We start from the raw sequence: 14,447 nt of genomic DNA, 5'->3' as shown, positions 1-14,447 counted from the left end.
CCTCAGCACGCCGTTGTCCCCTTTCCCGCCTGCCAGGCTCCAGATGGCATCCCCGACAGGTGATCACCCACCTGTTCACTGGTTCCCCTCAGCATCCAGGCAGCTCCTTAAGTCCAGAAAGAACCTGTTTCCTTTTCTGACAGCTTTAAGGGCTAGAAAGTGTTTCCTCTCACTCAACCGAAAGCTGCTTCCTCGTTACAGACAAAGAGGATCTTAGAGGAATTCACAGGGTCAAACCCTAGCTCTACCAGGTACCTCGTCGGTGATCTTAACCAAAGCTGGTAAATAGATTGAGTGCTAACAATCCTCACCTGTTAACTGGGGGAAAAAAATTAATAATAATATTTACCCAACAGGGTTGCTTTGAGAATTAAGTCATCTCGATGGTGCTGATTAGTCAGCACGTGCCTGATGAATGTCAGCAGGATTCCGCTCCTGGCTGTGATTCCTGCCCTGGGGGGCCTGCCAGCAGGCCGGCATCCTCTCTGACTTAGCACCTTTCCATGCTGGAGTGGGCACTGGGAGTGGAGGCTGGGTCATGCCTTGTGGATGAGCGCCGCGGGGGGAAGGCCCCAGGGCCCCGTGAGCAGAGGTCTGTGCTCCCTTCCTCACTCGGGGCTCCTCGGGGCTCTGATTCTGGCTCAGTCACTGACCTCCTCTGAGCCCCGGCTTCCTCCATCATGAAATGGGGATCATTGCTGGACCCACGGGCCACGGTGGGGATGGCGTGAGAAAATGCGGCAGAGCGCACACCGCATCCCACATGCGTGTTAGCTACGCACCCGGCAATGACTCTGAGGTAGGACGATGCACATCAAGTGCTGATGACTTGCTCACAGGAACGGGGAGAATACCTGAAGGAACAGACATCTAAGCTGGGTCACAGAGGAGCTGCTGGAGGGAACGGTGTGGGCACAGATGGGGAAGAGCCGCTGTGGCGGACACAGCAAACATGGTCGACTGACCAGCATTCAGAGGGCAGTCGGGGGACAGTCTGTAGAAGCCTCTGAGGTCAGCTGGAGACACTCGGGGTTACCAGGTAGGCAGTGGTGCTGTCGGTGGACGTGGGGCACGGTGGTTGAGCGAGTGTCCTTTGCAATCACCCATTTCCGGGCTCACATCCTGGCTTTGCCACATGGTCTCTGAATGCCCTGGGGTGAGCCCATTCCTCATCTACCAAGTGGGTGGACGGGGTTTTAGGCCCAAAGCACGGGGCTCCTTGATGTCAGCACTGTGGACACGTGAGGCTGGGGAGTGCTTTGTGCTGGGGGCGGTCCTGTGCAGTGCAGGGCGCTAGCAGCATCCCTGGCCTCTCCCTACCAGATGCCGGCAGAAATCTCCCCCGCTGCGTTACGGCAACCAAAAACATCTCCCAACATCATCCACTATCCCCTGGGGAACAGATTGTCTCCGCTTGCAGACCACTGCCACAGAGTAACCAAGAGGACTAAATGAGATCCTGAGTGCCAGGCTCATGACACATTGCTTTGCACAGAGTGGGCTCTTGATGTAGACAAAGGGTGGGGCCCCCAAACCCCCCCATGGTGCCCTGAGGCCTTGTACCCTCTCTGCTTCTTCCCAGCCACCTCCCTGACCTTGCCGTTGACCCCAGTCAACTCATCTCCTTGGGTTCTTGTGGACAGAGAAGGTCTAGGGTGCAGAGAGGTGATGAATAAAGAGGGTGTGTGGAGCTCCCCTAGAGGCTGCAGTGCAAAACGAAGAACTGGGTCTACACCCCCTGGATGGGCTCAACTGCAGAGCAGAACAGGGAATGTAATGGTAATGGTGTACAAAGCTGATGGAGAGAGGCAGTCCTCAAGTTGAACACAGACTTCTGGTCCCTTGGTAAAGAGACAGAGAGAGCAGTGTGCCAGGAGTCAGGACCTGGGAGGAAACGGACTCTGTGACCTCACTCTCTGGGTTTTCTGTCTCCATTAAGGGAGGGGAAAGAGCGTGTGGGTTGTTCCAAGGTTTTCAGGCTGTGTTTCCTGGATCTCTAGGACCCAGCAGAGGTGGTTCAACAGTTCTGGGGGGTGGGGAATGCTTCTTCTGGCTTTGGAGATTTCATAACCCGAGAAAGTGTTCCTCACTTTCATCTGTTCTGTGTTTGGGATTTGGAGTAAAAAGGTTTTGGGGAAAAAAAATTTTTTTTTTCCATTGGATTAGATGGTCCCCAAAGCCCAGCTCAGCTCTAACAGCTCAAATAACAAGTCTATAGCAATTCTTGTCCCCTCTCTTCGATTTCTCGGTAAATTGGCATTTTTTGTAAACTGAGTTCAGTCTTGGAATAGAGACCCACCTGCACTCCATAATGAGTATATCTGGTGCCCTGCTGCTAAAATCACTTTCCCCAGCAGTACATGTAATTACTTTACCTTAGAAATGCCACTTGCTTTTCTGAGTCAACACATCCTAAGGCCAATGCATGAGAACCAAGCTTCAATAGAATTCTTTCCCCGAGCAGGTGAAATAGTGATCTCAGGATTTGCCGATATTCTCGTAGAAGGAGCTGGGCTTCTCGGCAACCACCCACATGGACGAAGGCTGAGCCTAGAGCCGCAAGCTGCAGAGCATATCCCATGCCTGGTGTTCCCAGCTTATCTGTGAATGTATTTAACCACTGTGTTGGCCTCGTGGCTTATCAGGGTTACCATAATGATGACCATTGTTACTCTTATTGGTCTGGTTCCCTCCAGAAGCGGAGAGGACAGAGCTAGAGAGTGGTGGGTTTGGAGAGGGGATGGAAAAGCAGATTGATGGATGCCTTGAGGCAACTAAGAAGGAACAACAGAATGCAGTGTGAATGATGAGAAAAACCTTCCTATTTGTTGTTGGCTGGTTCTCCAGCCAGGCGCTCGGCCAGGCAGGCTCTGGTGCCGGAGAAACAGCAGGGAAGGAGAACCTGCATCTCTGTGGGATGGGGGCAGGGTCGCTGTTTGTCTTCCAGCCTCAGTGTCCCGACTTCTAAAATGAGGAGGTGAGACTGCTCCATCTCCCAAGCTCCTCCCACCTCCAGGTACCGCTGGGACAGGATGGGAGGAATGGTTTCTCCAGAGGCAAAAAGATGGGAAGAAGCGATCCGCAACAGTCCAGAAACTGACGTCTCCGCTCTCCATGTTCACGCCTGTTATTTCTAATCATGGTAGCTGCTACTGGTCAAGTGAGGTGGGTCCTGCGAAGGCAGAGGAAGGCAACAGCCTCAGGAAGAAATTCTAAAGTGTTCTTTACTGGAGCCCTACTCCACTTCCCATGACATTGGAAGAAAATGTTTGAAGACATATGTAAAAAGTGTTAGCATGTCTAGTTAGCTGGCCTTTCTAGGGAGCCCACAGGTTTTGGCTTTGCTCTGCAGATTATAGGACAAAAGGGGGAGTTTCCAATTCGATTGACAGAAGAAAGAGGAGGAAAAGTCAGGAAAAGGTCCCCTTGTGGGTAGGCGCATCGGAAGGCACAGCCGTCTTCCCCAGGGGAGCCCCATTTGATGAAGATAAAGATGCTCCTCCGTCCCAGGGATTCATCACCCACCCAGGGCTCAGAATGACCTCACCTCCTTGGGCTGGCACCTCCTATCAGCAGCAACCCTGTGGGAATCCAAATTCCACGGGGCTGGAGCCCGTGCTTTAAGAGCCACGTGAGCCCAGTACAGGCTCCAACCCCCTGCAGGTGTCCAATCAGTGTTTGCGGATGGATGGACTCATCAAGCTTGTCATCGTGCTCTGCTGGATGGCGGAGCTGCCGGAGAGCCTGAGAACACAGAAATGAGTACAAGACAAGCCCACCCCCGAGGATGCCCCAGCAGGAATTTCGGAGCAGACAATCAGGTTCACGCGGACAACTATGAATTCACTGCTCTCGGTTTCTCTAGTTGGTGGGCCACACGTGCTCCAGAAGTGACTGCCTGTTCCAGCCCTGAGCCACTTGACCGTGATGCAAACCTCAAAGCATCTTGGCCCATGGAGCTGGGTGGAGGGTGAAGAGGGGGAGAGAACCTGGGTGGGGGAGCAGGTGCAGAGTTCAGACAGTGTGCAAGCTCTGTACCCAGGGTCCCATCCCAAGTTTTGAGAGGTTCTTGGAAGCAAGAAACTGCCCAAGCAATGTTGGAAAAATGCATCAGGAGGTTTAATGCTCTGCCAAGCTGGCCAGTTGGAGAACAGAGTTATGCATCCTCACTGGGGGAGAGGGGGGAGGGTGGTAGGTAGAAGCCCGGCATCCCCCCATCCATCCACCCTACCGGACCCAGACCTTGGTGATTCCGGCCCTGTGCACTCCTGGCCAGCTCAACCAGTGCTGGGAAATACGGTGTGAGGCCCACCAGCAGGTAGGGGCCTTGACTGGAGGTGACGCTGGGTGTCCAGTGGATGGTGAGAGCCACCCCATCCCCAGGCCTGGAGCAGGGACTCAGGAGTTCGGCTGTTGGGTGTGGATCCTGCCTCTGCCACTTACTGGGTATGTGACCTTGCCAAGTTCATTTAAGCTCCAGCACCCACCTGCTAAGTTCTGGCTCCACCTTGCAGGCCTGGTCCCTGTTGGCACATGGGTAGGGCCACCTGCTCTGCAGTGGAAGAGGAACGCCCACTCTTATGTGAAGGGAAAGAATAAAGCCACCCCCTGGTATCTACACCGTTTTAACCGCATGCGCGGTGTCTTCCGATTGGCTTCTCTCTGACTCCCTGTCTGGTCCTTTGCTTGCAGAGACCGTATGAAATCCACTCGGCCACACCCATTGATGAGATCCTCAACATGTTCAAGGTGGAGCGCGTCCACTACTCCTCCACGTGGTGCAAAGGCATGGTGGCACTGCTGAAGAAGGTAAGGGGACAGCCACCAGCCGGCCAGGCCTGGGGGCCGAAGTCAGTGCAGAAAGAGGCCTCCCAGCACATTCAGGCATGAGAGAAGGAACGGAATGCCAGTGGTGGGCTGGATAAAGTAGGCAGAGCGCTCACACCACATCGTAAGCCCACTCACAGTCTCGCGTCCAGGATCACAGAGCCACTGGGTGCTAGAGTCCGCTTGGAGACACGTCTGCGGCAGCAGGGCCCCGGGCTCTTTTCACTCCACTACAGGCTCCTGATAAATAGAAATACTTAACGCGTACGGCTCTTTAAAATTGTTGCCACAGATGGTCTTTTAAGTCGCTGAGCTTTAAGAAATGGGGCATCTCCTGACTTTTTCCAGGAGCTAGAATTGACTAGAACAAAGCACTGGGTCCCCAAGGGTGTCACCTGGGCCAGCAGCGGCAGGAGAAGCAGCAACAGCAGGGAGCGTGTTGGAAATGCAGATTCCCAGGCTCCACCCAGACCTTCTGACTCAGAAACTCTGGGGGTGGGGGGGCCCTGTGGTTTGTATTTCCATCAGCTTCCCGGGTGGTTCTGAAGCCCGCTCGAGTTCGGCGCAGTAGGGCTGTGGTGCCCTCCTTTGGAGGCTGGCATTTAGCTTTCCTGCCTTGGGATCCCCCGAGATGCTCAGGGTGGATGGAGTCTGGCACGTGGTTGGGACCCAGTCATTTGTAGAAGGACGACGGTAACGGCGGCCAGCAGTGCTTGAGGGAATGTCGTGTTCTGGGCCGGGCGCTGGCTCTTCGCAGTCCTCACAGCCCTGGGAGCCCATATTAGAGGTGAGAACACAGAGGCTCAGGAGGGCACAGTCCCGTCCGCGCCACAGGGCTGTCTGAGGGCAGAGGCGAGGTTTGAATCCAGGCTCTCCCCGCTCCAGACACCGCTGTTCTTCCCTACACCGCTGTCCATGACGAAGCTGCTTTAGAGGAGATTCAGTACTTGCTTCTTGGAAGTCAGGGGTCCTTAGAACCCACTGCTGACTAGAATCACCTGGATGCCCTACACCCGGGCCAGGGCCTGCCCCCCTCCCTGCCCCCTGCACCCAGGGGCACTGCTTGTCCTGAACAGGGAACTCCCACGGAGCACGGGAGTGGAGTGTCTGTTTAAAGCTGCACCTGCTGTTTTGGGGCAGCCCCTGGGAGAAGGCTGCCATGACCAGCAGATAGGACTTTGCCAGGTGTCCTCACGTGGTGTGACCGCAGCCTGCTCGCTGGGCACAGCTGGGAGATTTCTGCAGTGTCGGGGGACGGGGTGGGGAGCAAACTGGCAGGGGCGCTCTGACTTCTAGCTCCCACCTGTTGGCAGCCGGGTGCCCACACCCCCCTTAGCATTGGCCAGGCCCTTACCAATCACCTTGGGTCCCATCCTAATCATGCGCTGGAAATGGAAGAGTTGCCTTCCTTCTCTAGAGGAGGAAACAGGTGCACAGCCTTCAGCAGCCTGTCCCCGCCTCGCAGCTGGGGTGGGGGTGGGAGTGGGGGGTTGGCAGGCCCAGGGCAAGGACCCCTGTCTGTCACTGTTAGCCCAAGTGTTCTTTGTGCTAGGTAAGCCAGTACGTATTTGAAAAGCTGAAAGCCCCATTTGGGTGCAAGGTAGTACTGCGTGGCTGTTTTTTATATATACTGCATTATCCCGTATTAGCAAAAATTCTATTTGAGACAAAGCTAAAATTTATACCCTTGGCTACAAATGAGGCCACTCCATCAGGCCACAGAGGTCACCACAGAGCTGCCCAGGGATAAATTCTATTACACTTTCTCGCACATCCGTTACCAAGCTGACAGTCTCAAGATGAGGTGGCTAATTCTTTTTATATTTAATTGGAAGCCTCTGCAGACATCAGCGCGAGTGGGATGTCATGGGCACTAGTCCCCAAGGACAGCACAGTGGCTGAAAATCCAGGTCCTGCCGAAGAGTCTCTTTCTGGGTGACCATTTGGAAGCAGCCTGCCCTCTGGGTTCCTCTCTGGCGACAGAGGGCTGAGTGTAGGTGATGCTTCCGACAATGGCAACACAGAGCACAGAATTAATGGAGCATAAAAAGCAGAGGCACCTTCATTTTTGCTAGATTTCCACCTTCGGGGTCCCCGTTAACCTCAGCGGGGCACATAGCTCAGGCAAGCACATTTGCCCTCTGCCCGCAGCTCCTGACCAAGGACCCTGAGAGCCGCCTGTCCAGCCTCGGTGACGTTCAGAGCGCACCCTACTTGGCCGACATGAACTGGGATGCTGTGTTCGAGAAGGCGCTGACGCCCGGCTTTGTGCCTAATGTGAGTGGGGGTGTGGTCCACTGGCATGCCACCCCTCTGCGGGGTCCCCTGCCCTGCTCTGGAGGAACACCCCGAAGCTGGCCGGGGAGGCCTCTGCTGGCCATGGCCACAGGAGCTCCAAAGGGTTCACATCACGCAGAGATCGACTGTGGATTTGGACCTCTTTTCCAGGATTCCACCTGGGAAGCATCTCTCCTTGTAGAAGGTCTTTGTGGGCACAGAGCTTCCTTTCTTTTATTGAATCACACCCACTGTGTGCGCAGGTCCAGGCACTGCGGGGGAGAATCACGCCAACCTATGTGCATCCACCCACCCATTCATCCACCCACCCACCGATCCAGCCGGCCTGTATTCACTGAATACCTGCATGTGCAGGCACTGCGTGTGACTCGAGGGGAACCCCTATAAAGAAAACAGTCTTGGTGCCCATAGTCAAGGAGCTTGCAGATGAGAGCAGGCCTCCTCAACTGTGCTGCAGTTAGTTGGCCTTACGACCAGACGATCCTTGGGTGGGGGCCTGTCCTGTCCATCAGAGGCTAGCGGCATCCCTGGACTCTACCCGCAAAGTGCTCGTAGTCCTCCCCAGCTGTGACAACCAAAACCATCTCCAGACATTGCCAAGCACCCCTGGCGACAGCTGCCCCCTGTTGACAACCAGTGCGCTAGGAATTTTGTACCAATAATAAGCCAATCAACATACAAAGTCACCTATAGTGACCCAGGGCTGGGTCCTGGAGGGAGACTGCAGGCTGTCCCACCCTGGGGGCACAGGCCGTAGAGACTGGGGTGCACTACCACCTCTGTGACCTCGGGTGTACACCAGAAGGGGTTCTTCACCTGTACTGGGGAGATGAGAGAGATCTCACACACACACACACACACACACACACACTGAACTTGGGAAGAGTAAGTGCCAAGAGGCCTCCCAAGACTCGGAGCAGAACCTGGTACTCAGTGAGCCCTCAGTAAATACCACCCTGGTAATGACTGTTTTAATTAATAAACCTGCTGGAGTTCTGGACTCACTTCCCTTGGTTGGCTTCCCTCAGAACGCGCACTCCAGATATGCCAGAGAAATAGGCTAGCCTCCTTGGTGGTCCTCTTCTGCCCGGCATACGCCAGATTGCCAAAACCCAGGGATCTCAATGTAGTCCTTTGTATGGAGCACAAATTGCCTAAAGCTGTCTCCCTGTTGCCAGGGCTGAGCCTTCCCCAAGGCTGTGTGCCAGATGCCTGGGTGACCCTTGGGGCCAACGTGGGTTGTGTCCATCAGCCTTTTGTAGACCGCACCTCCTGCTCTTCCCCAAGCCCACCCAAACACACTCATGCACACTCACAAGCACACGCACACTCGCACTCGCGCACACTTCCACACAAACACGTGCAGAGGACCCCTGCTTCAGCCACACCCGGACGCCTGCCGTTGTGCCCTCTGGCCACACTGTGTCTCGGCCATATACCTGTGCACACGCTCTTTCCCCCTCTGGGGATGCCCTTCCTCTCCTTGTCCCCCGGCATCTCCTGTCCCTCCTTCAAGACCGCTTCAAACCCAGCGACTGGCCCATTTGAGGGTCTCGGTAACTGCATTCTGGAAGGGAGGCAGACTTAAGCATTGCCTCCGATGGGACACGCCCCAGGCCAGCCCCCCACCTCCTTACCTAGAGTGAATCGCAGCCTCTCTGATCCTCCACTGGACGGGTGCGTAGATGTACATGAGCAGTTAATATCGTTCTGTTACAGTGCGTCTGCCATCCCCTGAGAGCTTCGGAGGCCAGAGCCCATGTAGCCTGGGCCAGCCTCTGCCTGAGAGAGACCCCAGAGCAATGGGTGGTGCTAGAAGGCACTAGAAGTTCTTGATGTGTGATTGTCACACAGATATAAATGGATGAATGATAATGGTCCAACGGGATTGAGTGTTCTGTGTGCCAGGCATTGTTCTAAAATTCCACGAGCATTATCTCATATAAGTTCCACGACAGGGAAGTGCTTCTCGTAGGTAGTATTCTCAGGTTAAGTAACTTGCCCACGATTACTCAGTGAGAAATTGACCACAGGGAGTCTATATCCAGAGCCTGCATTGAAAGGAATGAATGAGTGAGTGAATGAATGAATGAATGAATGGCAAATAAATCAGGCCAGGAAAGACTTGGACCAGCTTTTTGGAAGAGGTCCCTGTGCACCTCCAGACTGTGGATGGCATAACCACCAGGCTGTATTGCCTGAGGGGACTGGCGTCCCTAGCTGGGTCCCAGGATGGACAACGGCCACCTGGCCCCTTGGGCACACAGTCCAGAAGTCAGGGAGACAAAATTCCTCCTAACCAAAGTGGGTGGAGCCTAGCCTGTCTCCGGCTGAGGGGTAAGAGGGAGCTGGCATGGGGAACTGGGAGGATTATGGCCAGAAATGGCATTTTAAAACTAAATTATTAAAAAGGATAGTTACAGAAAAAATAGTCATAACATGAGAATGTGTGTGTGATAAAATAAGTGGTTAAGTCAGATTGGGAAACTGAACTCAGCCTGGCAAAAGGAACCTTCACAGGAAGGAGAATGAAGAGTCATGTAGATGTTAATGGGGTTGGGGGGATACGAGGATAAATGAATGAGGGCTGCAGGGAGAATGTGCTTCTCCTCACCAGAAAAAAAAGACGTAACTGTGTACCCCACTGTAGTAGTTAATCATTACGTTGAATGAATGTTGGATGGAATGAATGAATGAATGAATGTCCAAGGATGGGGGGAACCAAGACACTGGAGGCTGCTTTTCCGCTTGCTTTCAGAAGGGGAGATTGAACTGTGATCCCACATTTGAACTTGAAGAAATGATCCTCGAATCCAAGCCTCTTCACAAAAAGAAGAAGAGGTTGGCGAAGAACAGGTCCAAAGACGGCACAAAGGACAGCTGTCCTCTGGTGAGCAGGGTCTCAGGAGCGGACCCTGGGAGGGGAGGGATCCTAGACTCCAGGGAACAGAAAGGAGCGAGCCTGTTTTTAGGCATGTCACTCGGCCTCTCCACACACCTTCATTTGCAGTCAGTAAAATGGCTCCATCAATGGAGTGGTTTTTATAGCGAAACCGAGGGAACCGCCGCACGTGCACATGTCCGTAGGAGCCGCTCACGTGGCCGCGAGTCCTAGTGCAGGGGCCTCGTGCATCTCTGGGCAGGAGTGGAAGAATGCATGCCATGCGGGGGGACACCGCGCCGTGCCAGGCAGTCCTGGGCGCCCTCTGGAAAGACTGTGCTGTGGGGGTACCCTGGGGGCGGGGGGCTGCCTTTCCTGGGCCCCGGGCACAACGTGGTGACTTAAAGCCACCAAAACATGTTCTCTCACCGTTCTGGAGGCCGCAGTTCAAAATCAAGGTATGGACAGAGCTATGCTCTCTCCAAAGGCTGCGGGGGGGGGGGGGGGGGGGGGGGGGTCCTTCAGTGCCCCTCCCACTTCCAGTGGCACCAGTGGGCTTCAGCTGCTTCCACCGGTACCTGCCTCCTTCGCCACGTGGTGCTTTCCTGTCCGTGTCTCTGGGCCTTCACAGGGCTGCCTTCTAAGGACACCAGATATTGGTTGAGGGCCCATCCTACTCTAGTAGGACCTCAAAGACCCTGTTTCCAAATAAGGTCACATTCACCATTACCAGGGCTTAGGACTTCAACACTTCTTTTTTTTTTTTTTTTTTTTGGTAAGATTTTATTTATTTATTTTAGAGAGATCGAGAGAGAGCTAGTGAGGTGGAGCAGCAGGGGAGGGAGGAGGAGAAAGAATCTGAAGCAGACTCCTTGCTCACTGTGGAGCCCGACTCAGGCCTCGATCCCACAACCTGTGAGATCATGACCTGAGCCCAAACCAAGAGCCAAGCACTTAACGGACTGAGCCAACGAGGTGCCCCTTGACACTTCTTTTTAAGGGGCATGATTCAACCCACAGCTGCTTATTCCCCCATAAAAAAGATTTAAAATTATATTTGACAACCATATGGGTATGAAGATGAAGATAGCTTTCAATGCTAAAAGTTCTTTCTTTCCCCTCCTTATTTTAAAAGAAATCAAAACATCTTTGTAGCCCCTAAAAGTACTGTGGGCCCTAGGCCCTAGGCCTGCTGAGCCTAATGCAGAAGCTGGCCTGGAGACACCTGCGTGCGTGTTAACAAGCGCGCACGAGGGTGGGTGGGGTTCTGCACAGGCGTGCAGTATCCATCCGGCATTCGTGCAGCCTCTAAGACCTGGGTTACAGAGCACTTGTTCTTGGCATCTGTTCTTGAAGAGGGTGAGCACCTTTGCAGGGTGGTCTTGAAATTCTACCCCCCTCCCATCCCACTTCTTAATAGGCCTAATGAACAGTCCAGCAATCGGGAAACCCAACTTCATGATTTTCAACCCATATTCCATTCCAACATGACTTTTAAGTTGGATTTAATGGCTTAAAATTGAGGCAAACATCTTCATCTGCCAGGCTCCCCTTATAGCCGCCCATACCGTCAGGGCTGCTCAGCCACATAGTTCATCCCCAGCCCCAGGCATCGGCAGTCCCATTTAGATCCAGCTTTGTTCGTGGTCACTCCTCTGTCACGGCTCCCTGGAGGGTGCTCCGTCATTTACGCTCCCCTCTCTGCTCTTTGGCAGAATGGACACCTCCAGCAGTGCTTGGAGACCGTGCGGAAGGAATTCATCATATTCAACAGAGAGAAGTAAGTCCTCCACCAGCATCTGCTGGACAGAGCCCTCCCAGATGGCAGCACGTCTCCCCGGGAGAATGGTGGTCCCTGGCCCCCCGCGAAGCCAGCCATGGTGCGGGAAGGGAAGCAGCAGGTGGCCCCGTGTTCTAATCCTGCCTCTGCCGTGCGAGCCAGACACCACCTTCATTCCCTGGACCTCGGGGTCTTCATGCAAAGTGGGGTAGCCATGGCAGGACCGGGTCGGCCCACAGGGATGCCGGTGCAGCGGGGCAGACTCGGGGATGGCTCGGGGCCAGAGCTCTGGATGGAAAGCGCCCAGGGTCTGCCCCTGCCAGACTGACCTGCCCCTACCAGAGTGACCGTACTGGACGGGACGGCTCACTTCACTAAGCCTCATTTTCAGCATAGACAGGATGGAAATCCCTCCCTTGCAGTATGGTTGTTGCCAGATTAAATGAGGCTGTGGATACCATGCCTGACAAGGTCAGAGTCCTCATGGAAAGGTTACTGTTATTGTTACGATTTAATGGGGTGAGGCGGTGGGGGCTGGCTGGGCAGGCACGCCGGCATCACTGGGCTGGCAGGACCCGGGACAGCGCCAGGTTAGGAGGGGCTTGGGGGGGTCTGAGCGGGCCCCAGCACTGCCCGTACAGGGTCGGTCAGCAAAGGAAGCAGAAGACTCAGGCTTGGTCCCAGCAGGGTTACTGTCAGCGGCTCATCCAACTGGGGCTGATTGGCCAGAGCAGGATTCGGGCAGCGGTGGGACCGTGGGGTGGGCGCCGAAGCCCTGCAGGCAGGGCAAGCAGCAGACCAGTTGCATCTGACGGACACTGAACTGGGCCCTGGGCTCGCAGGGCCTCTCACGTACGCTTCCGGCCCTCCGGGAGCGCCGGATGGGTAAGTCCCAGCGGGAGCCCTGTGCGGCACCCGGACTGCGCTGTTCTCACTCACAGCAGGTGACAGCAACAGAGAGCATGTTACCAGGGGAAACACGGCAGCCCCGGCTGCGGCTCTCGCAGCAGGTGCCGGGCTCAGCCTGGGGGTCAGGGAAGCTCCCCGAGGCACCATGCCCGGCTGAGCCCAGAGGGGGGAGGAGGGGAAGGGCGTGGAGGGCCAGGAGTGAGGACGGTACACTGAGAAGCAAAACGTAGACGCCACAGCCAGTGAAGAAGTTTGACTTTGAGGGGCATGCACGGGGGCGGGCAGTGGTGGAAGGTGAGGGACCCCGTTCAGGAAGTTGCTTGGGTTCCAGCCAGTGGGCTGCCGGGCAGGGCCCCATTCCCCATGAGGCGCTGGGACAGGCCGGTCACTTGTCCTGGGCGGCGACAGCTCTCTGACCGGGGGGTGCCCGGGTCAGCCCAGATACACACACCAGGCCGAAGCAGCAGCCTCACCCCTGCGGGACCGCGTCTGTCTGGTGTCCCTGTTCTGGCCCGCAGAACGAGAAGGGCCTCTGTGACCGCGGTCCATCAGGCCTGGGGAAGGTGGCCGCCGACACGGGGGTGGTTTCAGAGCTCACCATCATTTCCCTGCTGTCCTGCCGGCTCTGAGGCTCATGGTCCCTCCCCAGTCTAGAAACCCGGTTCCAGGAACTTCTGCTCAAGCCATCTCGGGGACTGTGCACCACGGGCTCCAGGCAGCCATGCTCCGGACCCGTCCTCCCTTCAGGCGTGGACGGAGGGGTCCTCAGAGAGCACCTGCTGGCCGAAGCGAGCCTGCGGGAGGCCTGAGCAGGGACGGGCCCAAGCGGGCAGCGGTGGTGTGTCGCCCTGTGCCGTGTGCCGGAAGATGCTTCCTTTGGAATCCAAAGAATCCAAATGATTTACTCCTACGTGAAAATGAAAACGAGATATGCCTCCTTGTGTCGTTGAGGGGTCGCATCTGGCTGCGTTTAGCAGGAACGCCACTGTCTCGTGCCTTCAACCAGTAGGATGTTCTTTCTCACATGGAGAAGTGAGTGGATCAGGGAAATGTAGTAGGATCGCCCAGCCGTGCAGAGGACCCCTTAGAGATATGTGGTCTTGGATCTGAAGTGAGGCTGGCACAGTGAACAGAGGTTGGCGAAAGAAAGAAAGAGAGCAGAGCCGTTTCCCAGACAGGAGGCGTCCGGGTCCGGGATCAGCGTGTGCGGAAGCCGCAGGAGACTGGGAAGAGATGGCTGACTGTAGGGGGCGCTGTGGGCATGGGGTCCGAGCTGTCGTTCCTGCTCTTGTGCCCCTCCCTCTCTGCTCACCTGAGCTGCCCCCCACACACACGCCCAGGGGCCCCGAAGGCTGGTAGGCTCACTCCCACCTGCCATATGGAAGGATCCCGGTGCAGGGCCTCGCTGCGTCCCACCGGGATGCTGTCTGAGCACCATGTCGACCCCTCCACGTCCAACCCCATTCCTGCTCCACAGGGAACGTGGGAAAGGAGCCACATCACAACCACCACAGCCCTCCCTGCTGCAGTTTCTCATCTGTACATGCCTGTGAGGAGTCCATTCGTGAGGCACAGCTTTCCCGAAGCCAAGAGTTTTCCTTTTAAACCCAGAAAAAACGGGGGACCTGTTTGTCCCCCACCCCATTCTGCAACCCCGTGATTGCAGCACCTGCCATGTTGGCACTTGAGCAGTTGGAACATTAAACCTTCCTATCTGACATCCGCCAGTGGCCGGGGGCCTGACTGGGGAGG

At 55.5% G+C, this 14,447-nt stretch overlaps 1 protein-coding gene across 1 annotated transcript in view; it reads left to right on the top strand.

The window, feature by feature from the left end:
• The window catches only part of STK32B (serine/threonine kinase 32B), a 365,972-nt gene that overhangs the window by 337,527 nt on the left and 13,998 nt on the right, over positions 1-14,447 (top strand). Inside the window, exons 8-11 of the mRNA XM_032397296.1 lie at positions 4,693-4,809; positions 6,979-7,104; positions 9,884-10,015; positions 11,722-11,786. Of these exons, the coding sequence (XP_032253187.1) occupies positions 4,693-4,809; positions 6,979-7,104; positions 9,884-10,015; positions 11,722-11,786 (440 nt within the window). The remainder of the gene's footprint in view (positions 1-4,692; positions 4,810-6,978; positions 7,105-9,883; positions 10,016-11,721; positions 11,787-14,447) is intronic.

Source organism: Phoca vitulina, unplaced genomic scaffold (assembly GCF_004348235.1).
Source record: "Phoca vitulina isolate PV1807 unplaced genomic scaffold, GSC_HSeal_1.0 scaffold3, whole genome shotgun sequence".
In the NCBI taxonomy this organism is placed as follows: domain Eukaryota; kingdom Metazoa; phylum Chordata; class Mammalia; order Carnivora; family Phocidae; genus Phoca; species Phoca vitulina.
Note: the sequence above shows the minus strand (reverse complement) of the source record. Positions and strands in the feature narration are given on the sequence as shown.